The 25665-nt window shown below is 39.7% G+C and overlaps 1 protein-coding gene across 1 annotated transcript; it reads left to right on the top strand.

The window, feature by feature from the left end:
- The first annotated feature begins 6216 nt into the window (after positions 1–6216).
- On the top strand, positions 6217–23699 carry AMBN (ameloblastin). Its single transcript, XM_070736234.1, has 10 exons — positions 6217–6304; positions 8000–8050; positions 9819–9866; positions 11586–11702; positions 13574–13813; positions 15810–15848; positions 16041–16100; positions 18429–18473; positions 21111–21152; positions 23223–23699. Exons 1-10 carry the CDS (start codon positions 6233–6235, stop codon positions 23697–23699), a joined length of 1191 nt encoding a protein of 396 aa, XP_070592335.1. The 5' UTR covers positions 6217–6232.
- Positions 23700–25665: the final 1966 nt, after the last annotated feature.

Here is a 25665-nt window from a genome sequence, read left to right as displayed (position 1 = left end):
CAATCACATGGCCACCTAGCCATGCCTACCCAATCGGTCATTAGGCCGATCACATTAGTAGTCCGTGAGATTTAAAGTTATGAATTCAGTTGTCCCTGAGGTCCAAAAGATTAGTGACCCCTGTTGTAGGCTGTATCACATCCATCTCAGCAACACTAAGACCATCTACAACAGGGCTACCAAACTCACAGCTGGTGGGCCAGATGTGTCACGCTCTTTCCACACCCATGCCCAGTTAGTGAAGAGGAAAGAAGTTGTGATATGTCACAGGGCCCCACCATGACGACATGTGTTTAGCACCCCTGATCTACAAGTACAATCAATGCAGTATCTTTGTTATAACCAGGCATTAAAGCAGACTAAAAAGTACAGTAATACCTCATGATACGAACTTAATTGGTGCAAGGAGGAGGTTCGTAAGACGAAAGGTTCGTGCAACCAAAAAAACCCCCGCAAAAAAACGGCTTTCGGCGACTGCTGGGAAGCCGCGCGGCTGTTTTAAAAGGTGACAGCCAGCCTGGGGGGCTTCCCAGCACCCCCCGAACCCGGGTTCGGGGTTCGGGGGGTGCTGGGAAGCCCCCCAGGCCGGCTGCGACCTTTTAAAAGAGCCGCGCCGCTTCCCAGCGGTCTCCTGAAGCCGAACGCCAAAGCCGAACTTCCGCATTCGGCTTTGGGAGACAGCTGGGAAACGGCGCGGCTGTTTTAAAAGGTGACAGCCGGGCTGGGGGGGCTTCCCAGCAACCTCCCGAACCGAACCCGGGGTTCAGAAAAATTTTGCCTCTTCTTACGAACTTTGTTCGAGTTACGAACCGGCGTTCGGGAGGCTTCTGGGAAGCCCCGCCGCCCGGCTGTCACCTTTTAAAACAGCCGCGCGGCTTCCCAGCAGTCTCCGAATGCCGGTTCGTAACTCGAAAAAAGTTCGTAAGAAGAGGCAAATTTTTTCTGAACCCCGAGTTCGTATCACGAGTTGTTCGTAAGATGAGGGGTTCGTATCTTGAGGTACCACTGTATATAGATTTCTTTCAGGAGTCTCTGAAACCTGACCGTCAGACTGGAGACTGATCAGCTATTGTTTAACATTGCTATAACTAATGATAGATGAGGAGGGGGTACACTGTTGCTGCCTTCAGAGCTACAGGGTGACCCCTCATTCATATTTCTCCTGACACAAGCTCTGTTACTGAACCATGACATGACAGGCACTTATTTTACTGGATAATTCTTCTAGAAATGCCAGGCACCTACACGTGAAATTCTAGCCTTTTAGGGATTTATGAAAAAATGTACCACCTCTGTCAGCAGGTAGAGGACTATCTTGAGACATGGTGTCATAAACAGACTATCACCCTGTTGTTTTGCTGCACATTCTATTCTGATGCTCGTGTTTTATCTGCCAGAAAATAGTTTCTCTAAATACAGGCCTAAGAATCCAATTATACATAATAAGATGTTACAGTGACAGGTTTTGTGAGCGCAGAAAGGATGGGTGGGTTGAAGTGAGAAGTATGTAATTCCCTTGCCCTCTTTCTTGATTTGATTGGCTAACCAGTCTTTTCAATCAGGTTTATATTCTAGAGTGGGAGAAAAAAGCTCTCGTGCCCGTGAAAGTTTTATTTTGTGAAGATTTCTTGAATTGCTCAACAAGTATTGGGAGGAAATTTCCAGACGCTTTGAAGGTAAAATTTATTTCATTATTCTGCATTGGACAAGCTTCGTTTTACAATGACCCTACCTTGTCACAGATGGGCTTCTACCTCTTTAAAACCACTCAGAAATGAGGATATTTCATTTCTTCTCCTCACTGCAGTAATTGGAAACATGGCACTTCCAGAATTTTCTGCTGCCACAAGTTAAAAAATGTACAGAAACAACCCAGGGATCTGTGACAATGCTTCAGTTAGTATGTTAATCTTAAAAGAGTTCCAAATAACTCTATTGTTTGCTGCAAAGATTATCATGCTTACTGAAATGTGATCCACAAGTAAGCTTGCTAGCATTAAGACTAAAGTCAAACAGTATGTCAAAGAATTGCCAAACTCTTTGGTTCTACTGTGAGTGAATTTGGGGGTAATTTGGCTTTTTCCATAAGCTCTTCAAATGGTGAAATATATAAATTTTACATGGTAGAATTTGGTTTGGTTAGATTAATTCATTCCTATGTCTACCATGTAAAATTTCTATGTTTCACCATTTGGAGAACCTATGAATGAATTATCTGGATCACTGCGACCCAACCATGGTAGGCCTAAGTATTATTATTATTGCTTCTTATATTTGCAGCTTGTGAAACTCAAAACATTTTTTCCTCTTTTTGTTGCTAGCCTAATAACATCCGAGGGAGACACTGCTACAGGGCAGGGGGTAAAATATCCTAGGCACAGGATGAACATGGCATGATGAGTTTTTGATTTTATCCAAAATAACATTCATTCAAAGTTCATTTCCTGTGTTAAATGCCTGGAAAAAAAACTCCAGAATTATTTTTTACAGCATAACTGAATTGTACAGAAGCAATAAGCTCAGCAGAAGTAGAGACAGTTGTCTGTTGGTGGGGAAAAGAGAGGGAAATCACCATGCTTGCTAATAACCGAAAGGAGGTGACCATCAATTATGGAAGGAATTGTGCTGTCACTATGGTAAGCCTTGTGGCAGAAAACCAGGAGTCTGTTTAGGAAAGGGACCACTAGTTTTAATAAAGATGCCACATCTCATTTTGAAGTTAAGTCATGCACATTATCATTTAAAGAGCTTTTCCTTGCATCCACCTACGCCAATTCTTTTCATGCCGAACCTTCCTGCATTCATTAAACTCCAGAACCATACCTGAGACCACCTTAAAGATATCCTGCATTCCTGTGTTAAACTAATGTTTTCTCCGATACAGATTAACTCCGATACAGATTTTGCCACATATAAATCTGTCAATTATTCTGTTAATGATACTGTTAGATGACTTTTTGTGTGATTGGATTAGCCCATCACATACTTTAGGCTAGTGCTAATACAGGTCGGATAACAGTACCCCAACCAGTGATGGGCTGCCAAACGTTTTACTGGCACACTGTGGGTGTGGCTTATTTTGTGGGTGTGGCTTGACGGTCATGTGACTGGGTAGGAGTGGCTCACCAGCCATGTGACCAGATGGGAGTGGCTTGACAGTCATGGGATCAAGGGTGGCTTAAAGGTAGTGTGACTGGTAGGAGTGGCTTACCGACTAAGATAAGATTTCAAATAGATGCTTGGACTCTTTTTCAGTTGATTAAGTCATTTTATTTGAATAGCCACAAAAAGGACAAATGATAGACAGCATTATTTGTTGAGGAGCACAGTAACATTTCAAGGTTTTGTACTGAACCTACAAGGTTCAGTGTGATAACAGATTAGGCAAGTAGCTCGATTTTCGTTAATTGCTATAAAAGTTCAGTTTTAGATAATGATTAAAATGATTAAAGCGTTTATGGGTAAAAACATACTATTTAATGATCTCCTATTTTAAAAGTAAGTAAGGATCATACTACGGTACTAGAGAAGGAAGGACAATTAAAAAACTATTAAATATTCAATAAATAATGCATAAACTTACCCGTGGGTCATGGGAGCAGCAGACCATTACTGGTCCCAACCAATGGTTCCTGAATGATTCTACCTTGGCCAGTAGGGGTGTCTATTTACAGACAGAAAATAATACAGAATAATAGAGTTGGAGGGGACCTTGGAGGACTTCTAGTCCAACCCCTTGTTCAAGCAGGACACACTATATCAGAGGTGGGTTTCAAAACGTTCTGACTAGACTTGGAGAATCAGTAATGGGAATTTTGAGTAGTTTGGAGAACCAGTAAATACCACCTCTGACAGGCCCCACCTCCATCTGTTCTCTACCTCCCTAGTCCCAGCTGATCAGGAGGAAATGAGGATTTTGAAGTATCCTTTCCCTGGAGTGGAGTGGGAATGAAGATTTTACAGTATCTTTCCCCACCATGCCCACCAAGTCAAGCCACACCCACCAAGACTAGCCACACCCACCAAGACTAGCCACACCCACCAAGACAAGCCACACCCACCAAGACAAGCCACACCCACCAAGACAAGCCACACCCACCAAGACAAGCCACACCCACCAAGACAAGCCACACCCACCAAGGCAAGCCACACCCACCAAATTATGCCCACAGAACCAGTAGTATTTTTTTTAAAAAACCCACCACTGCCATATACACAGGGGTGGGAAGCAGGCAGGACGGGGTGGAATGCAGTTCCACCGGCAGAAATCAAGATGCGTGTGCAGCTCCAGCTGATCGGCCGTTGTAACTTCCTGGATTACTGGTCTCAACTCGGTTCTCCTTTTTTCCCCTGCTGCTGCTGCGTGGGGGCTCCTTGCTTTTTTCCTCTTTCCTCCTTCCTGGCCTTGGACGGCTTCCCTCTCTCCTGCCCAGCTCCCTTCCAGCCTCACACAGCCACCTCCCGCCTGAGGTGCAAGCAAAAGGCGTGGGTGGAAGTGGCACTGGCAGCATTTATGCATCTGGCAGCACCCGTTCGCCTAGCTACCCAGCCTGAGATGGGGTGGGTGACCCAAGAAGAAGAGCATGCAAAACACGAAGCAAATTGTCACCCCAGCGAGCAACACTGATAAGGTTGTAAGTCGAGAACTTAACAGTTCACCTGAATGGTGACGATCGTTCAAGCCACTCCCACATGATCACATGGCTGGCAAGCCACTCCTACCAAGTCACATGACAATTAAGCCAAACCCACAAAATATGCCACACCCACAGTGTGGAGGTAAAAATTTTGGCTGCCCATTACTGCCTATACCTATTATTTCCACCAGCTTCTCTGCTCCTTGCTACTTATTGGTCTCTGAGCAATTTTCAAGCTTTGAGATATGAGCAGACTTAAATATACTGACTTATTGTTTCAGCTGTTGTCAAACTGTTTCGAGATAGCATTATTTAGCAATAGCAATAGCATTTAGACTTATATATCGCTTCACAATGCTTTATAGCCCTCTCTAAGCGGTTTACAGAGAGTAAGCATATTGCCCCCAACAATCTGGGTCCTCATTTTACCGACCATGGACGGCTGAGTCAACCTTGAGCCTACTGAGATTCGATCTGCCAAACTGCTGGCAGACAGTGATCAACAAAAGTAGCTTGCATATAACCAATATAACCACATGGTCATATAGCCCTGTGTGACTTGCCGTTACTTTCTCTACCACCTCCTATCAATTTGTGGCAGTGAGTCAAGTAGGCCTTGGAAGGTCTCTCCCCAAAGGCCTGGTGTGTTTGCATCAGTGTTGGAACAAAGCATACCCAGAGCATGCCTACCATGGTTTAATTGTTTTTCTTCTTAAGATCCTACCAATCATTTTATTAATTGCCAAGTTTAGGTGACAACAAAGACAAATCTTCCTCTGTAGAGGACCTGTTTTCTTGGGTCCAATGTCCCTCAGTAATATTAAAAGATAAAGATTTTCCTGACACATATGTGCTAGTCGTTCCCAACTCTAGGGGGTGGTGCACATCTCAGATTCAAAGGTGAAGAGCTAGCTCTGTCGTCATGTGGCTGGCATGACTAAATACCGAAGACGCACAGAAAACCATTGCTTTCCCACCAAAGGTAGTCTCTATTTTTCAACTTGCATTTTTACATGCTTTCCAATTGCTAGGTTGCAAGAACTGCTAGGTTGGCAGAAGCTCATGGTGCTAGGGTTTCATTGTGCTAGGGATTCGAACTGCTGAACTGGTGACCTTTCTGATCAACAAACTCAGCGTCTTAGCCACTGAGCCACCGCATCCCCTACATGTCAGTAACATTATGGGACATAATAATCCTGCTTCATCTTCTAAGGTTGTTGTTAAGGTGATGAGAAGTTAACACAACTGATTAAAACTGACCTACTGCGAACATATCCATGGCACTTGCCCTCCACTAAATACTTAAAACATTTTTGATGGACATCAGAAATGCACCAACTGAGTTACCCTAAACTTGCCATTCGATTGTAATTTTTAATGTGACAGAATTATTATTGCAGTTAAGAATATTAATGTGGATAAATAGCTGATGGGACAAATTCATCTTCCATCCTTCTAGCAAATTATCAGCAAGAATGGGAGACATAATAATAGGACATTTGTATATTGGTGATGTTACTGTTTCATTATATATTGTCTTTTTCCCTTCCTTCCAGGATTTCATCACCCTCTACAGATCCTTCTAGTCCTCTTTTATGGGCCACCTTCCAATTATGAAACAATGGACATTTGTCTTATGCCTTTTAGGAACATGTTCTGCTTTGCCGGTAATTCTTACAACTTTATCTCAAACAATTACTTATAACCAATAAAGTTAAAACGAATCAGTTTCTATAAAAAACAAACAAACCAGAAATAAAGAATATTATGTGGTCATCCCTTTTGTGCTAGGTTGTGTTTCTCAACTTTGATAACTTTTAAAACGTGTGAACTTTAGCTCCCAGAATTCCTTCGTCAGAATGCTGGCTAGGAAATTCTGGGAGTTGAAGTCCATGTATCTTAAAATTGCCATTGCTGAGAAATAATGTGCTAGGAGATGGGGTGGATTCTAACTTACCTTGATGCTGGTTCGCTTCCTCCCATGGCATATGGCCGCATGCATGCTTTGCACATGTGCCAAAAAATCCAAAAAAGATAAAAATTAAAAAGTCAAAAACAAGATAGTGACTGTTGGAAATTTGGCTTCTGCACATGCTCAGAAGTAAAAATAAATAAATGAAAAAAATGTTAATATTTTTTTTTAAAAGATGGCTGCGCCCACGAACCAACACTGCCTGAACCAGATCCGTGACATCTTTGTGATGTCACTAGTGGGTCGCTACTGGTTTAGGTGAACTGGTCCAAACCAGGAGGAACCCACCTCTGCTAGGAGATTAATTTTTTTAAATTGAATCTAGTAATCTCCAATTATAGTTCCTAAATCCCAGCTTTGGGTTCTTTTTCATATCAAAATTACAATACAGTGTTCCCTCAATTTTCGCGGGTTCGAACTTTGCGGAAAATCTATACCACGGTTTTTCAAAAATATTAATTAAAAAATACTTTGCTGGTTTTTTCCCTATACCACGGTTTTTCCTACCCGATGACATCATATGTCATCGCCAAACTTTCATCTGCCTTTAATAAATATTTTTTAAAATAAACTTTAATAAATAAACATGGTGAGTAATAATCTGAATGGTTGCCACGGGAATGGAAAATTGCAATTTAGGGGTTTAAAGTGTTAAGGGAAAGCTTGGGATAGTGTTCATAGCCAAAAATAGTGCATTTACTTCTGCATTTCTACTTCGCAGAAATTCGACTTTCGCGGGCGGTCTTGGAACGCATCCCCCGCGAAAAGCGAGGGAACACTGTATATAGCCATGGTTGTTTGTTTTTTTTAAAACTGTTTTAAAAGGCACTTTGCAGCAATGTCCTGCTCTTTTGTACCTCTAGCATTAATTATGTTTTTTGTATTTCCTGTAATAAGGACTTTTGAACCACCATTCTACATTAGAATAGTTTACTTGAAATTTCCATCCATTGTTTTCTATATGTTTTCTTAATGTGCTTTGCCTTTCTAATTGTTTTAATTAATAAAGATCTACTGAGAAGGCTGGAGAATCTCTAGCCTACAATATTTCATCCTCGTGCTGGAAACCTGAAGTCCTTTATTTTAAAAATACGGAGATCATCTTGGCATTTGGTAATTTAAACCGAGCCATTGGATTGCCAGCTTTCCCTTTTGGTGCCCCACAAATTACTCAAGATTGCTGAAATATGACAGCAGTTTCTTCCAATAACCGAGGAGGAGTAAGAATAACAAAGAAGAAATCATATTCAATGTCATACCCCAATCCTCCAATGAAGTCATCATGTCATCACCAAAACCACCACAGCATTTTTCAGTAATATTATTCAGATTCTTTGAAACAGTTTCACCTCTGGTCTCATAAACCATTCTTAATCTTGCATATCTACAGATACTGCCTCGTCATGCTGGGATTCCTGGAATGGGTAGTATAAGCCTTGAGGTATGTATTTATATATATTTGTGTGACTTACACAAACACACACACACACACACACACACACATGTACACGCACAGATATGCACACACACACCAGTATTGGGTTCCTTACTGGTACAGGCCACACTGCACACTGATAGTAAAAATGGTGATGCGTGCCTGGCTTCAGTTGATTTGCAGGCGGTCGCACATGTCTCAGTGAGGTTTTGCACAGGAAGCAAAGTTTTGTGAGAGGATGCACGCATGAGAGAGATTTCGGTGATTTTTTTTGTTTCCGCACATGTGCAGAAGCAAAATCTCACTGGGTGGCATCTACTTACCTTCCCCACTGGTCGCAATGTGACGTTTTCAGCCCCACTCCAGGGGCCATCCAGGCTACAAACCATATTTTCAAACTTACAAAGAACTGATAAAGAAATAAAGGGAGACTAGTATATGTCATCTGGCGGGACCTAGGGGAAGAGCCTTCTCTGTGGTGGCCCCAACCCTCTGGAACTAGCTCCCCCCAGAGATTAGAACTGCCCCCACCCTCCTTGCCTTTCGTAAACTCCTTAAAACCCACCTTGGCCATCAGGCATGGGGGAATTGAGACATCTCCCCCAGGCCTATACAGTTTATGCATGGTATGTTTGTGTGTATGTTTGCTTTTAATAAGGGTTTTTTAGTGTTTTAAATTATTAGATTTGTGGACATTGTTTGACATTGTTTTTATTGTTGTTGTGAGCTGCCCCGAGTCTGCGGAGAGGGGAGGCATACAAATCTAAATAATAATAATAATAATAATAATAATAATAATAATAATAATAATAATATGGTTTGTAGACAGGATGGGCCTTAGAGTGGGGCTGAAAGGCAAAAGGAATACACACACAAACACAAAAAACACCTTTCTAAATTATTTTGGTTAAAATGTTTCTATATCATTGAATAAGAGTGAGTTGGTATAGTGGTTAAATCTATTCTGTGCCTCAGTCCCAGCTGGTTGGAAGGAAATGGAGATTTTACAGTATACATCCCCGGGAGATGGGAAGGAATGGAGATTTTGCAGTATCTTCCCCTGCAGTGGAAATGGAGATTTTATCCTTTCCCTGCCACGCCCACCAAGACATGCCCAGCAAGCCATGCCCAAAGAGCCAGAAGTAAAAAAAATTGAAACCCACCACTGCTCTATATGAATAACTCTCAGGGGTGGGCTACTGCCCGGACGGGGGGGAGAACACAATGGGGTAGCAAAAATGGAGCTCCACCCCAGAGCACCCAATTTGCACTGAAAGATGTTGAAAGAAAATGCATAAGCCACACTAACAGTGTGGTAGTAAAAATTTTGGTAGCCCTTCACTGATAACTCTGCTTCCTCAGCACCTACCTTTTGAGTCAGTTTTGTTGAAAAGCTGGAAGACATTTTTCTCCCTCTTTTATACACATAAAAGTAGAGGTATCCATACAAATGAGTCGGCATCAGATTCAAAACAGACAAAAGAAAGTGCTTTTTCACACAGTCCATAATTAACCCCTGGTGACTGCAAAGAGCTAAGATGCCTTGTAAAAGGAGATTGGATGAATGTAATAGAATTTGTGTAGATGGGATTGTGATCAGACACAATGTTCCAGAAGCAATACAATTCTGAATACAAGCTGCATTAGGTAGAGAGTGAGTCGAGGCTATTATTTTTAACTACTCTTTGTGAGCTCCATGGAAAGATGTGTAAACATCGCAAAATAGAAAATACTGATTACAATAACACTGAGGATTTTAAATATTGTCTTACAGGGCATGAGACAGCTGGGTGGACCAACTGGGCCCAAGGTACTCCCTCAGGTAATCACAGTTATTCCATATATCCTCTTTGCAGACTTTTTTTAAAATGTTGATGAGAATAAGCTAATGATGCTATTCCAGACTTATTCTATTTATTAACTTACTTACCTCCAAAGCAAGGAACCTTTGACTTTAGAAAGAATTGGAACGAATTAACTGTCCTGAAATGATCACTGATTAGGGAATTAGGACCAAACCTCACAAATTCTAAAAAACAGCAACAATCTTATCTTGATGAATAAACTTAGTCTTGACCAAGTTTACAATCAGGCCAAATATTTACTTTGCTTATTGAGCAACAAGAAATGACTATGTTTCAATGTACACTTATTTCAATTGGGTTCAGTAAGACATGCTTGTTAATAAACAAGTTACAGATTATGTTCTCAAGAAATTCTACCAAGTATGACGTAATTCCAAATAAACCTCAGAGTTCAGGGGCCAATAAATTTAAAATAATAACAACAAAGAGTGGATAAGTCAGAAGTATCCTATTACTTTCTTATCCTATTACTTAGCCCACTGCAACAATATAGCCAAGAAGGCTTCAAGAGTTGTAAACCTAATCCTGCATAGCTTCTGCTCTGGCAATCTCACACTACTTACCAGAGCTTACAAAAATTTTGCCAGATCCATCCTCGAATACAGCTCATCTGTTTGGAACCCATATCGCATCTCAGACATTAACACCCTTGAAAATGTTCAAAGATACTTCACCAGAAGAGCCCTTCACTCCTCCACTCGAAATAGAATACCCTATGAGACTAGACTTTCAATCCTGGGCCTAGAAAGTTTAGAACTAAGATGCCTTAAACAAGATCTAGGTATTGCTCACAAGGTCATATGCTGCAATGTCCTGCCTGTCGGCGACTACTTCAGCTTCAACCACAACAACACAAGAGCACACAACAGATTTAAACTTAATATTAACCGCTCCAAACTTGACTGTAAAAAATATGACTTCAGTAACCAAGTTGTCAAAGCGTGGAACTCATTACCGGACTCCATAGTGTCATCCCCAAACCCCCAACACTTTACCCTTAGATTATCTACGGTTGACCTATCCAGATTCCTAAGAGGTCAGTAAGGAGCGAGTACAAGTGCACTAGAGTGCCTTCCGTCCCCTGTCCTATTGCTCTCTCCTATATGCATCTCAGTTTAATACTCTGTGTTCAATAGAAAGTACTACTAGACTCAGTGACTCTTACTGTCTAACAACTATGCAGTGTAGTTTGATTTTAATCATAACCTAACTCTATCATGCCGATTATTAAAAACCTTTCACTTACTTATATAGCAATCCTGAAGGCATTCTGGAATTTTATGTTATTGTTGTATTAAATATCCTGTAGTGATTTTCTAAGGTATTTGTTAAACTGACTGTATATAATATTTATTGAAAGTGTTCCAAATTGACTTCATTTGTTTCCTTATTGAGACTTGTGTTTGTCAAAAGGCAAGATATGTAGTGCCTCTTCCTTCTCCTCAGCCCTTTATTCTCTAGCTAAATTTATGGATCTATTATTAAAGAAAGGAAATTGGTTGTATATATAGGAATATATAAAGGATAAAGGAATCAAGTGGAAAACCCATTACAACATCTATCATTTACAAATTAATTCTGATTGGTCATATTGGCTTGAATTTAACTCCTGTTCTAATTTATTAGCCTCTGAATTATGGCTTCAGAATAAATGTATTTAATCATACCACTTTTAGTATGGCCAGACATACAGCTATGCTGATCCATTTAATTCGATGTGGATGCACAATTATCTACCATCACATTCATCATTTTACTTGATACGGCAGAGACCTCAACATGAAACCCAACAGGTAAGCAATTTAAGCTGTTATCACCTCAGAAACATTACAATATTGACGAAAAACTTTTTTTTTTTGCTTTTTATATATTTTTCCCTAGACTGGTTTTTTTTCCTGAATATGCTTGGATTACAACTTTAAGAATTCCATGACACCCATTATTGTCCTCCATGGGAACTATAATTCCCTGGATCTTCCATAGTGTTCTGCCGGCATGTTTCAACCACCCGTAATTACAGGGTAATTAGTCCAGGAAGACACACACCACACGATAAAAGGAAAACCCAAAAGTTTTTATAAACAGAAAAACAGAAACAGCTCCCTTTTTAAATGTCAAAGGGATTTTCTGGTACACACAAGGCACAGGTTAAATGCAGTCCAATTGCTCACCCAATAACTGGGAAATTGAGTCTAATTCTAAAGTCCAGAAAGTTCACACACAATCTTGAAGAGCACAAAAACCACGATCTTGACGAAACAACGAATCAGATAAACTGCCATGAAGCTAAAACACCAGGCTGCGCTTTTATCTGTAGCACTAATTACAGCAGCCCCACCCAACCACAGGTGGCCTCATTTTCTCCTGTAATAATCCTTCAGTTGTTGTCTCCTATGCATCACTCTACGCATGCGTGGATGTGTCATTAATTCTTGTTCAGAATCCAGGGATGATACAGATGATTGATCTCCTCATGGGATGTCTGCCAAACTCCCCTCCTCCCTATCACTCACACCTCCTTGGTCAGAGGAGACTTTGCCGGCAGATTCCACTGGGAGCAAAACAGGCCTGCGGCATGTGGATGTCTCCCCCACATCCACATTCCTTGGGGCAGGAACTGGGCCACAGCTAACCACAACACATAGAGATACTCAGTTATCCAGGTCATGGTTGTCCCAAAGGTGATTTTTTGAAAAGGCAACTGGACTTTGTTTTTCCTTGAAGATGTTTTGCTTGTCACCCAAGAAGCTTCTTCAATTCAACTGAAGAAGCTTCTTAGATGAGAAGCAATACATCTTCAAGAAAAACCAAAGTCCAGTTGCCTTTTGAAAAAGCACCTTTGGAAATTTCCTGGATTCTCAGCAGCATGACTTCTTATCTTCTGCATGCAATAGGTGACATCAGTCTCAGTCCATTCCCCCAGAATAGCTGCATGGCATGACCAATCACAAAACTTCTATTTACTAAAATTCTAAGAGGTATTGAATCTATTCCTTTAGCCCAGCTTTCCCAAATGCGTTCCATCACTTCATCCAGTATATAGTTATTTATTTACTGGACTTGTGTTTCACCTTTATACAAAGCACTGAGTTGCACTTCGCTTCTTATTCAATGTCTAGGAAAAGCTTTGAAATCATACATTTTTCAAAATTGTCTATGGAGGCTCTCGTTCATCTGGGTCAGGATTGTCCCAAAGGTGCTTTTATTTTAAAGGCAACTTTCTGGTTTTTCTTTAAGACATTTTGTTTCTCATCCAAGAAGCTTCTTTAGTTCTGGAACTCCATCAGTTAGTTAGAAGTGAAGAAGTTTCTTGGATCAGAAGTTAAACGTCTTAAAGGAAATCAGAAACCCCGTTGCCTATAAAATAAAAGTATCTTTGGGACCTTCTTCAAAATTGGTGAGGTGCTAGATGTTGACATATTTCTCTGCAACATGGTGGCTTCCTGAGCCATGCTTGTATTAAAAGAATCGATAATAATATTGGGTGGGACATGGCACTTGTCAGGAAACTTGGATGGCCCTAAGAATTGAGCATCTTGATTTTGTAATTTGGACATTCATTTGTCAAATTCATTGTACATGCAACTTTTCAGTATGCCTGAAAATGATCCATTCATGATTTTAACTTTTCTCTTCTGGTCACTCATCTTTTATCACTCCATAGTATGAATATACAATGCCAGTGCACCCTCCTCCATTGCCATCTCAAACATCCACTCTGATCCAACAACCTGGGGTACAAGAGCAACCTCATTACCATTATGCACATTTCCTTCCTACAAGGCAAGTCCAAATACAACATTATGATGTCCAGCCGCCATTTCATCCAAAACAGTTTTCTCCATCAGAAGGAAACCAGCCAGATGTTCAACAACAGCTAACAATGGATAGACAAACTCAACAGGTCAGTTTTCACAGGCAATTGAGATTTTTCTAATATGACTGGGAATTCTCTGCATCACCAGTGCAGATAGCCTCTGACTTATGACTGCCATTGGGCCCGTAATTATGGTTGTAAGTCATTGTAGTTGTAAGCAGAAGTGGGATTCACTTTGCTTCCCTACCGGTTTCACAAATATGAGCACATGTGCATAACATCGGGGAGGGTGGGCACAGCCTCCCACAGTCGCCGCTACCAGTTTTTCTGCCACCACTGGTTTTAAGTCAAGACATCATGTAACTGGATCTGAAGTTTTGATATTATTTATGGCAGTTGTGAAGTGAATTCGAGTGGGTAAAAATAAAAGATGGCAAAAAAAAGAGTTGAAAATCACATTCACTTGACCATAGTTCCCTCTAAGCTAAGCAGTGAGCAATTGCTCACTTAAAAATCATCATCAACTCAGAGTTTTCCAAACCTACCCAGAAGACGAGAGGGAAAGAGTGAGAGGGAAAGAGAGAGAGAGGAAGAGAGGAAGAGAGGAAGAGAGAGAAACAGATAGAAAAAAGAGAGGAAGGAAAAGAGAAAGAAAAAGAATGGAAGTAAGGAAGAGAGAAAGAAATCAAAATCTAGTTTGAAACTAGCTCAACTATTTAAGTGGCATTTTGATATTGATAGAGTTGCCCTATTATGAGCTCACTGTTATAGACACACAGTATAGTATTTTATTTTGAAATTCTCTGAGGCAAAACAGGGTTGTTTGTTTATTTGTTTATTTGTTTATTTGTTTATTTGTTTATTTGTTTATTTGTTTATTTGTTTATTTGTTTATTTGTTTATTTGTTTATTTGTTTATTTGTTTATTTGTTTATTTGTTTATTTGTTTATTTGTTTATTTGTTTATTTGTTTATTTGTTTATTTGTTTATTTGTTTATTTGTTTATTTGTTTAGTTGTTTAGTTGTTTAGTTGTTTAGTTGTTTAGTTGTTTATTTGTTTATTTGTTTATTTGTTTATTTGTTTATTATTTCTGTGCCGCCCAGTCCAGAAGGGACTGCCGCTCAGACACTATACTTTTCCGCCCCCCCCCAAAAAAAAAATTAGAGAGAACACTGCACTTGACCGTAGGACACTACAAATGGTCATAAAGCTGATCCAGTTGCAAAGTACCAAAATGCAATGATGTGACCATGGGGAGAGGGAGGCCATCACAATCTCAAAATTGGGTCATAAATAGCTTTTGGGGAATATGTTATAATTTTGATTGGCCATTAAGCAATTAGTTGTAAGTCAAGGTCTATTTGTGATCGAATCATTAAGCTCTAATCTTTGGTATGGAAGTTATAAAGAATATGAAGGTACAAGATTAACTAAGGTTAAATGAATCATTCCATTTTAATTTTTCTCACTTTTTCCATGTTACATTGTTTGCAGGGTGGGGAACACCATGTGTGTGTATTTTAATGCACATTTCTCATTTTCATTTGCCTTTTTTTATACCACATATAAAGTTTTTTACAAAGAGACTTTCCTGATATAATACATTTTGGATTTTTAATTTAATTAATATATACATTTTCCAGCAGATATTTCCTTAATAAACTTTTTAAAAGAAAAAGAAAATTACGCACATTCGTAATGAAATGCAAAGAAAATATTAGAAAATAGTATTTAGTAAAGAAATCGAATGATGTAGATTATTTGGAATGTAACTTGACTGATATCAATTCTTCGAATGTGATTTTGCGACAATTTATTTCAAATTTACACTATGAATAAATTCCTTATTTTAAAAATCTAACCTCATAAATAAATGCCGGTTCATTTATATATCAGTTTCTAAATTTCTCTGTAAAATACAAATAAACATTTCTTCTAGATTTTAAGCCTTTTCCAAGAATTTAAACACTTATAACATCTAACACAATTATATTTAGATTGAAAAATTTGCTTCGTTTATTCTTTATTTTCTATATGTTTTCAAGCTAATGATATCAAATATTTTCTTTTATTAACTACAGTTACCTTCCCTACAAGACTATTCAGGGACATTGGGCCAAGTAAGTATATTTTAACTATGAGAATTATAACAGGCGTAACCTTCTTGACCAAAAGAAATCTTCTTGACCAAAACAACTGCTTAGAAACACACACACAGAGTTCGTTAGATTTTTTTTCTAAGGCAGTATATATTGTAATCCTTCATATTTTTCCGGATACCCCATTCAATTTTTTCTTTCTTTTTTGCAAAGATCTACCCTGGCTTATTTGGAACCCAGCAAAATACAGCCCAAGAGCCACAGCAACGATCTGTAAGTTGGTTCCCCAACTAAAACTGTTCATTGGAATTTCATTTCCATCTTAACACACAAATGGTTTTTTTTGTGTGTGTGTTATTTGAAAATTAGCTTTTGCCTCAAATGTTTCAGTTCTCTGAAATGTAAACATATTTAACACAGCAACATTTTTCCCCCAAATGTGATTCTTCCCTAGAAAGATCATGAACCATGAGTTTATTAAATTATTAAGAGATTCCAACATAATCCTGATAGTTTCCCAGTTCTTATGGATTCCTGAAAAAATGGCATAATCTTAATAATGTGTATGTACTATATAAACTGTATGTGTATGTACACAAATACATGCACGCACAGCTCTTTTAAAATTATAGACATTCAACCTCATTTACTGCAATAGGAAAAACATAACCAGAACCTAAAAGGGAAAAAAAGAAAAAAAATCAAAAATTTTCTATCGGTTCTGCATACCTGACCAAAAGTTTTCTACTGGTTCGGCGTACCTGACCGTACTCGTAGGAGCTCACTGAGACAGAGGTATCTGTCTATATAGATATCCCTTATACAAGCAACAATCAAATAGGATGTGAGCTGAGTCTTTTACTTCTGCCACTTCGTAAATGCAGAGACACTCATTGCAGGGTATAGAATGGAATCTCCCATATCTGACCCTTGTGTCAAGCTATTCGAATCTTGCTCACATAAATATTTCCCTAAGATGTTTTGGCAGTTGTACAGTGGTACCTCATTATATGAACTTAATTGGTTCCAGGAGGAGGTTCGTAAGGTGAAAAGTTCGTAAGATGAAACGATGTTTCCCATAGGAATCAATGTAAAAGCAAATAATGCCTGCAAATCCTTCAGGAAAATCCCAAACTTTAGAAGGGAGGCGAACAGAGGGCAGGGAGGAGCAGCTAAAGGGGGCGGGTGGAAGAAGCAAGGCTAGGCTAAAGGGTGAGTGGGAAGGAAGAAAGGCAAGGGGGGCGCCCCTCCCTTTTCTTTCTTCAAAAGACACAGTTTCAGTGCCTTTGCAAGCACGTTGTTCTCTGCAAAATCTTTCCTACTCCAAGCAGCCCCTCCCTTTTCTTTCTTCAAAAATGGGGAAAAAAAGAACCCCCTTCATCCCAGCAGCAGCTGCTTGAGTTCGTAAGGTGAAAATAGTTCAGAAGAAGAGGCAAAAAAATATTAAACACCAGGTTCGTATGTTGAAAAGTTTGTTAGAAGAGGCGTTCATAAGATGAGGTACCACTGTAACTTCAAATAGCTGTCTACTTGAAAAGTACCTTTGGCTTTACTCAGCCATTTCAAGTTACCCACCTTACTAAGGATAGCAATATCATTTTATGCTTTTATATCCTTAATTGTTTGGGCAGCTCTTTTTTTCAGTTGTCTTCCTGTTACGCAAGAGACAGGAAGGCCAGAGCTTCTTGCAAAATGTGTTAGTTTGGTGATCCAGGAGATTTGTAATTGTAATTTTATTTGCTCCAGTAGAGATAACTAGGGGAGTCTATAAGTCTCCATTTCATTGACTTTACACCAGTAGTTATATGCTCTAATTTTGGATAGTGTATGAATTGCATAAATTCCCAATTCAGCTCTAATTGCTACAGCAGATATCCTTGTATCTGCACCCAAAGTACATCTCAAAAGCTGGGACTATGTCTGTTCTGGGACTGCATATAGACCCAAAACTTCTGCTACATGCAAGAGCATAGAGATAACCTTAGTTTTATAAGTTGGCCTTCTCCAGGTCCCGTCGACTAAACAATGTCGTTTGGCAGGCCCCAGTGGAAGAGCCTTCTCTGTGGCGGCCCCGGCCCTCTGGAATCAACTCCCTCCAGAGATTAGAATTGCCCACACCCTCTTTGTCTTTCGTAAACTACTCAAGACTCACTTATACCGCCAGGCATGGGAGAGTTGAGATACCTTTCCCCCAGGCTCTTTTATACTTTGTTTTATGTTTGGTATGAATGTGTTGTTTGGTTTTTTAAATAATGATAGGGTGTTATATGTTTTTTAATATTAGATTTGTTCTACTATAATATTGTTTTTATTATTGTTGTGAGCCGAGCCGAGTTTTTGGAGAGGGGCAGCATACAAATCTAATAAATTATTATAATTATTAGATATGTTAGCTGCCTTGAGTTGTTGATAAAAATAATATATTCAAAATATAAATAAAAATAAATATTTATATGATACCTGTTAAAGCCAAGATATGGATAAAGATGCATGCTTTTTCTGTCTAAAAAGGCAAGTTCCTTTCCAGCCTATTTTTATAATGATTAAAACAAAACAAGCATCTTAAAATCAATGTAATTCTTTCTTTTCTTTGCTGTCTAGATGTATCCCAATTTGCAATATATGTCTTACATAGCAAATAAAGGAGTAAGTACTTAATATTAATTTACCCCTAATGAAAACCTTCAGACCTATCATGTATTCCTGTATATTCCATATAAAATACCACATGGAAATAGTGGGAATCAGTTGATTACAATAACAATTCGTTAATAGCGGCTTCTGGGATTAACATAGTTAATTAACAGTGGAATTAATAACGGTTCATTCACAGCAGTTTTTTGGAATTTCAACACTGTTTTTTTCAATTACCGTTCACAATTTTTATTACTTTTATATTTTTAGATAATATAGCCATTATTATTGTTTTTTCTGTTATGTTTTTTGTTATTAATATAGTTTATAGATGAAAGGCTAGCAATTTGTAGGTAGATATAGTGGTTTAACTTTTTAAAATTCTTTTAGCTTGTTTTTCAAGTGGTTACAAACCAACATTGCTGCACTATACTAATCAGCATTCAAGTAGGGAGGATGTTATTTGTGTATGTGTTAAGGTTTTTTGTAGGACATTTTTTTTTGTTAATGTCTTTTTTGTTGTGGTTTTTTCTTTTCTTTTGTTTTTTAATATTTTGCCCTTTGAGTAAAATAAAAAATATGTGGGTTTTTTTAAAAGGCACCAGTGGGAACCAGTGCCATCACAATTGAACTTTGAACACCCAGAATTAGATCTAAGGAATAGATTAAAACTCCATTGAAAAATATTCTTAAGTGCAACAAATCATTTCCCTACAACCCCCCATAGGGATGGAAAGAATTATATGAATCTTAAACTTGGCCCTCTTCTGCAGTTTCCTTCCCATCTGTTAATATGCTTCTATGTGTTTCCACATAATATTTTGTACGTCACACTAAAAATAAGCAAAAAATAAAAAGAAGTGACTTATAGATCACACTTTTCTCAACATAGGCACAGACCCACCTAACTTTTATTTACAATAATAATAATGTTACTATACATTAATTTACAGATGTGTGTCAAGAGAGTTGCTTATATTCATCCTAAGACACAGAATACAGTGAACCCTCGATTATCGCGAGGGTTCCATTCCAGGACCCCACGCGATGATCGATTTTTAGCGAAGTAGCGGTGCGGAGGTGAAAACACCATCTGCGCGTGCGCAGATGGTGTTTTTGCTTCCACTGCCGCCCGCCCTTCGCCCGCCCACCCCGTTGCTCGCGCCTGGGGTGCGCGCGCGCTTGGGGACACCCCAGCTCCGCTTCCAAGCTGGGAGTCGGAGGTGGGGTGTCCCCAGGCGCGCGCGCTTTCCCCAGCAACGCGCACGCGCGTGGGGACACCCTAGCTCCGCTTTCCAGCTGGGAGGCGGAGGTGGGGTGTCCCCAGGCGTGCGCGTTTTCCCCAGCAACGCGCGCGCGGTGGGGACACCCTAGCTCCGCTTCCCAGCTGGGAGGCGGAGGTGGGGTGTCCCCAGGCGCGCGCGCTTTCCCCAGCAACGCGCACGCGCGTGGGGACACCCTAGCTCCGCTTCCCAGCTGGGAGACGGAGGTGGGGTGTCCCCAGGCTCGCGCGCGCCGCCCGCCCACGCTGTTGCCGGCTCCGCTTCCCAGCTGGGAAGCGGAGCTGGGGTTTCCACGTGCGTGCCGCCCGCCAGCCCACGCCGTTGCTCGCGCCGCCGCTGGGGTCTTACCGGGGCAAGAGGGGGAAGACCCAGGGAAGCCTCTGCCCGGCGGGGAAGCTCCACCATCTACGCATGCGTGGAAGGGCACGCATGCGCAGATGGTGGAGTTTACTTCCGGGTTGAAAACTAGCGATATAGCCCTTTCGCGATGCTCGAGGACGCGAAACTCGAGGGTTCACTGTACTACATGTGCATTTAAATTCCCATAATTTTTCTGGCCAAAATATCCATTGTTCAGAATTCTGGAAATTAATTAATACATTTAGAAGTTGGTCAGGTTGTGGAAAGCTATAATACATGACCTATATATTAATATAGAAACATAGAAGATTGACAGCAGAAAAAGACCTCATGGCCCATCTAGTCTGCCCTTATACTATTTCCTGTATTTTATCTTAGATGGATATATGTTTATCCGAGGCATGTTTAAATTCAGTTACTGTGGATTTACCGACCACATCTGCTGCAAGTTTGTTCCAAGCATCTACTACTCTTTCAATAAAATAATATTTTCTTATGTTACTTCTAATCTTTCCCCCAACTAACCGCAGATTGTGCCCCCTTGTTCTTGTGTTCACTTTCCTATTAAAACACTTCTCTCCTTATTTAACCCCTTAACATATTCAAATGTTTCGAGCATGTCCCCCCTTTCCCTTCTGTTCATATATAACATATATAAATATGTTTGAATCCAGAAGTTCAAATGGCAAAGGTAATGATTATTATCCAACTTATTGTGACCATTGGAAGACTCATATTTCAATTTTTTAATGTACAGCTTTTAAAATGGAGAGCAGTTGAACTTACTATAATATTGAAGTTTCTTTCCCCCCAAAAAATATAACATAATATTTCAAAAAGAAAAAAAAGTGTTTTAACATTGATGTTGTTGTTGGTAATACAGGACTATGCACTATTACTGGTATATGCAACAAAACAATAGATCCTGAAAAATTAGGACTCTGTTGATATTAGACTGGCATGTTTCATTCTTGATATGTGGTTTGCTTATTTATATATTCCATAGGTTCCTGCCCGATTAGGAATAGTAAGCTCAGAAGAAATGCAGGTAAGTTGTGGACATCATTTTCATTTACATTATGAGTTAAGAAGGGATAAAAATTGTCTTTTTCTTTAAAGATAACCAATCATACAACCCAAGGCTGAGAAATGGATGCACAGATCAAACTTCAAGGTTTTTAGCCTTAGTAACATAAACATAAAGTATAGTGGATGGAGGGGAAGATATTATGGCCAAGAATAGCCACCCTGAGTCCCAGGAGAAGGGTGGTATAGAAATCAATCAATCAAACAAACAAACAAACAAACAAACAAACAAACAGATAAGTGGAAATAATTCTGAAAAGCAAAGGTAAATTTGCTCCAAAGTGGTAGGAACTTTATACAACATACACTTGGCGATCCTTGAAGAATGGCCTCTGTCCTTCACCTTTCGAAGATTTTCTGAGCCACAGTATTATAAATATGAAATATTTCCCTAGTCAGCATTGATAAGAAAGCTTGTACAAGACAAGCTTTTCCTTGGCATATGTAGGATCAAGCATTGATAAACGTTATTACATTACATCAATTTGTGCAAAATTTAGCACATGCTCATTTCTTCTAATGAAATTGATGGGATCCAAAGTATTTGTTGCCTTGGGATAGATGGATGGATGGATGGATGGATGGGAGGGAGGGAGGGAAGGAGGGAGGAAGATGGATGGATTGATGGATGGATCGATAGATGGATATAATGGTCAGGAAAGTTAGAGTTGATTTATAAGGAAGTGATTTGCAACCTACAGAACAAATAAAACAATAATAAATAAAAGTGATATAAACATAGTCAAGGTAAAAAAGGTCCAGAATGTATTTATTTATGCAATTTATTTACTCTCTCAAACCTCATGAACTCTAGGCATATTACAATAATAATAACATTATATTTTAAAACTTCAAAACAAAATTACACCGGTTAATATTGAATAAAAATATACATGTCCATAACACACACACACACACACACACACACACGATATAGAATCAGTTTCCAAAACCTTTTGATTTTTTTAAAAAACCTACGCTTTTACCATTAAAAGCATGGAGACTTGTTTGAGGCAGAAAGTATTCCATAGTAGAGGAAATGCCACTGAGAACCTCTCACATTTATAACTTGTAAGACACTTGGAGTCAGCTTATATAGGAGATGGGTGGCATAAAAAAATTAATAAACAAACACTGGGACCCTCCAGGAATGTGGGAATGCTTTAGTAGGCATATTGTAGCCCAGTGGTCTCAATCTTAGAAAGAGTCAGATAAGTGGACTTCATTTTCTTCCCCCTATTCAAGTCCTGAAAGTCTCTAGGCACTGTCTGAGGAATTTCCATTGGGTTCAGGATAGAGCTATAGAACTAGGTATAGTCATTGATGATACCTCATCCTGAGTAGATGAATGATTTCTCTCAGGAGTTTCAAGTAGATGTTTTATAGAATAGGGAGAAGATTCACCCCTGAAACACTGAGCATCTATGAGGCTGGCTTCTGTTGTTGTTGTTGTTGTTTTCACTGCTATTCATTTTGCCTGATAAAAAGACCCCCAAAATATACTGTACCCCCCAAATTAGCATGCTACCTAATGTAGGAATAAGGAGTGCACAATTAAGTTTACTTATTCACAGAAAGAGAAGGGCTGCATTAATTCATGCAATTGTTTCTCAAGAATTGATTTGATAGGACTTGGCTGTGCTTGAAATGAATCCAGATTCTGATATTGATTTTTGCTCTCCTCCTGCTACTATCAATGTTCAGTCCTTTCCTTGCCCCCTACCCCTGCCCAAATACCAGCTTCTAGCTGATCGATGGCCCGACTTCAAACTCCATCTCTGCCTAGCTATGTCATCTGTCATTTATCCTCTAAGGCTTCGATGTCAACATAGTATTTATTTTCTGGGACATTTCCCATTGCATTAAAAACAGTTTAGATTTTCATTCCTCAAGTTTGCATTTAGGACAGCTTGCTAAGCACCAAAGCCAACACTTTCCACTCACATCACTCTCTCTCTCTCTCTCCATATGATTGTCATCTGGATCTTCAGAGGGTTCATGGCCATTCATGTACTGTCACTGTTTTTTCCAGGGTGGAGGATTTGGTGCACCGGCCTATCGGGCAGCAGGCCCCCATGGCTTTCCCATGGATGCCAGATTTGGAAATATGCCAATGAATAGAGGCCAACCAGGAGATTACACAGTCGAAGATGATCAACTGGGCATTACAGAACAGCCTGAAGTTCCAAAAGGAGCCAACCTAGGGCCCAACCCTCCAGACAGAGGGAACAATGTTATCCCTGTAGATATCAACCCAAAGGTTGCCTTGCCCAATCCCAATAATAATATGTTAAACCCTGCTGGTCAGAGTCAAGGGCAGCCAAATGCGCCTCAAGCCACTGCCTTGCCTCCAGCAACTCCTGATAGCTTCATCCCATTAGACGCAACTAGCACTCCCATGCCTTTGGATTCTACCATGTTTCCTGATTCCTTTTACTCAACCAGTGCAGGAAATGAGGCTGGCCAGCCACAAGTCAGTCAAAGCAGCTGGTATTTGCAAGAGCCTTGAGAACCCTTGAAGAACACTTGCTGCTTGTTTACTCTTTAGGTATTTCTTGGGCTTGAGTTGATCTTTTATTCAGTGAGAGCCAAAACGGCCAATGGGTGAATCAATGGATGTACTGTAGCTCATTGCAGGGATACCATAAGCTTTGCTTCAGTTTTTTAATATTTTATCTTCGAGAAAGTTTTGGAGGAGCCAGACGATCAATGATTAAAAACTAAATTTGCTTCCCGCTTGCTTAAGTGATCCATTGCCTGTTAAGCTCTCTAGATTTTTTATGCTTTAAGTCCTTGTCTGACTCATGTTTGTTATTACAAATTATTTATGAACCCTTTGGCTTTATATTCCATTCAAGACTTACAAACAGGTTCACTGATATGGAGGTTGTCTCTCTTAATTCTGATTAGATGGCTCACTATATTGCATTCAGTGGTTTAGGCAGCATGAAATAAACTTTTATTCAACCACATTACTGATTCTTGTGGCTTCCTTTTAAAAAAAAAATTAAAATAATGACGAGAGAAGATTATGCCAAATCTGTTGCTGCTTTCACATTTCCTCTTTTCAATAACCTCCATCCTGCACCAAAATATGTATGTTCAAGTAACATATATACATTTTAAAAATCTGGGGCATTTATTTGATAGCTAAGTTATGATTCTTTGGCAATTGAACCAGCGACCAAACAACAGAGTACCATCTTTTTCAGAGTATAAGATGTACCGTAATATAAGACGCACCTTAGTTTTGGGGGAGGAAAATAGGGAAAAGAATCTGCTTACCAGGTATTCATCTGGCTAGCGTCCTTAGTCTGGTCAGCTTCAGCACATTATTTTAGGCTTTAAAAAAATTATTCTGTGAGACTAAAAATAAAAGAGCTCGCAAGCCAGTATCAGCTGGGAACAACATTAGCACCTGGAAAGAAACAGTCTGAGCAAGTAGAGCAATGGGAAAAACCCTGCAAAGACTTAGGGCTTGGAAAACATTCTTCATTGCAGAGAGTAACAATGAAAGAGCTTGCAAGCAGGTATGATCTGGGAACATCATTAGCACCTGGTTAGAGCTGGAAAGAAACATCTGAGCAAGTAAAGCAATGAAAAAAACCTACAAAGACAGGGTTTGGAATACATTCTTGGCAGAGAGTAACAATGAAAGAGCTTACAAGCCGGTAAAAGCTGGGAACATTGTTAGCACCTGGTTAGGGCTAGAAAGAAACTTACTCAGAGCAAGTTAGAGTAATGCAAAGACTTAGGGCTTGGAAAACATTCTTTGCAGAGAGAAACAATGAAAGACCCTGCAAGGTAGGATCTGGGAAGATCGTTAACAGCTAGGTAGCAGTGGGGGGGGGAAGCTACATTCAGAGTATAAGATGCACCCTAATTATTGCTTTGCCGTGCTTCTCATTGTGAGTCCCCAATTAAATCCAAAAAAGAGAAATTCAAACACACATGTTTGTAAAGGAACTAAAGTGGTTTTATCGAAAGGAAAATACTTCCAAACACTCTGTTAGTCAGTTAAAGTGCTCTCCTACAAGTCAACAGCCTTGAACGCTGTGAAGAACACAAAACAAAAATAGAGCAGAGAAAAGACAGCTGTGAAGATGTCACAGCTACCCCCCCCCCCCCCTTAAGTGTCCTTGTGTCAAAACTTAATTGAATTAGTCCAAGAGTCCTGGAAAAACCTTGAAACAGGTCAAAGAGTCCTTGTGAAATCCTGATGTAAAATGCAGTTCTCGCTATCATCAAATGGATAAACTTCCACGCCCAGAGGCAGCAACACTGGCTATTTAACAGCAGCCGCATTAACCTAATTACCCTGGCCACAGGTGATCTCCCTTATTTCCTGTAATATTTATGCAGTTGTTCTTTCCTTGACATCACCCTGCGTCTGCACACATCTATGAATGTGTCCCATTCAGAATCTAATGATGATAAGGAAGATGATTCACTAACGGGACAATTATCCAATGGGC

Source organism: Erythrolamprus reginae, chromosome 2, assembly GCF_031021105.1.
Source record: "Erythrolamprus reginae isolate rEryReg1 chromosome 2, rEryReg1.hap1, whole genome shotgun sequence".
Lineage (NCBI taxonomy): Eukaryota > Metazoa > Chordata > Lepidosauria > Squamata > Dipsadidae > Erythrolamprus > Erythrolamprus reginae.
This window is presented reverse-complemented; position numbering and strand designations above follow the sequence as displayed.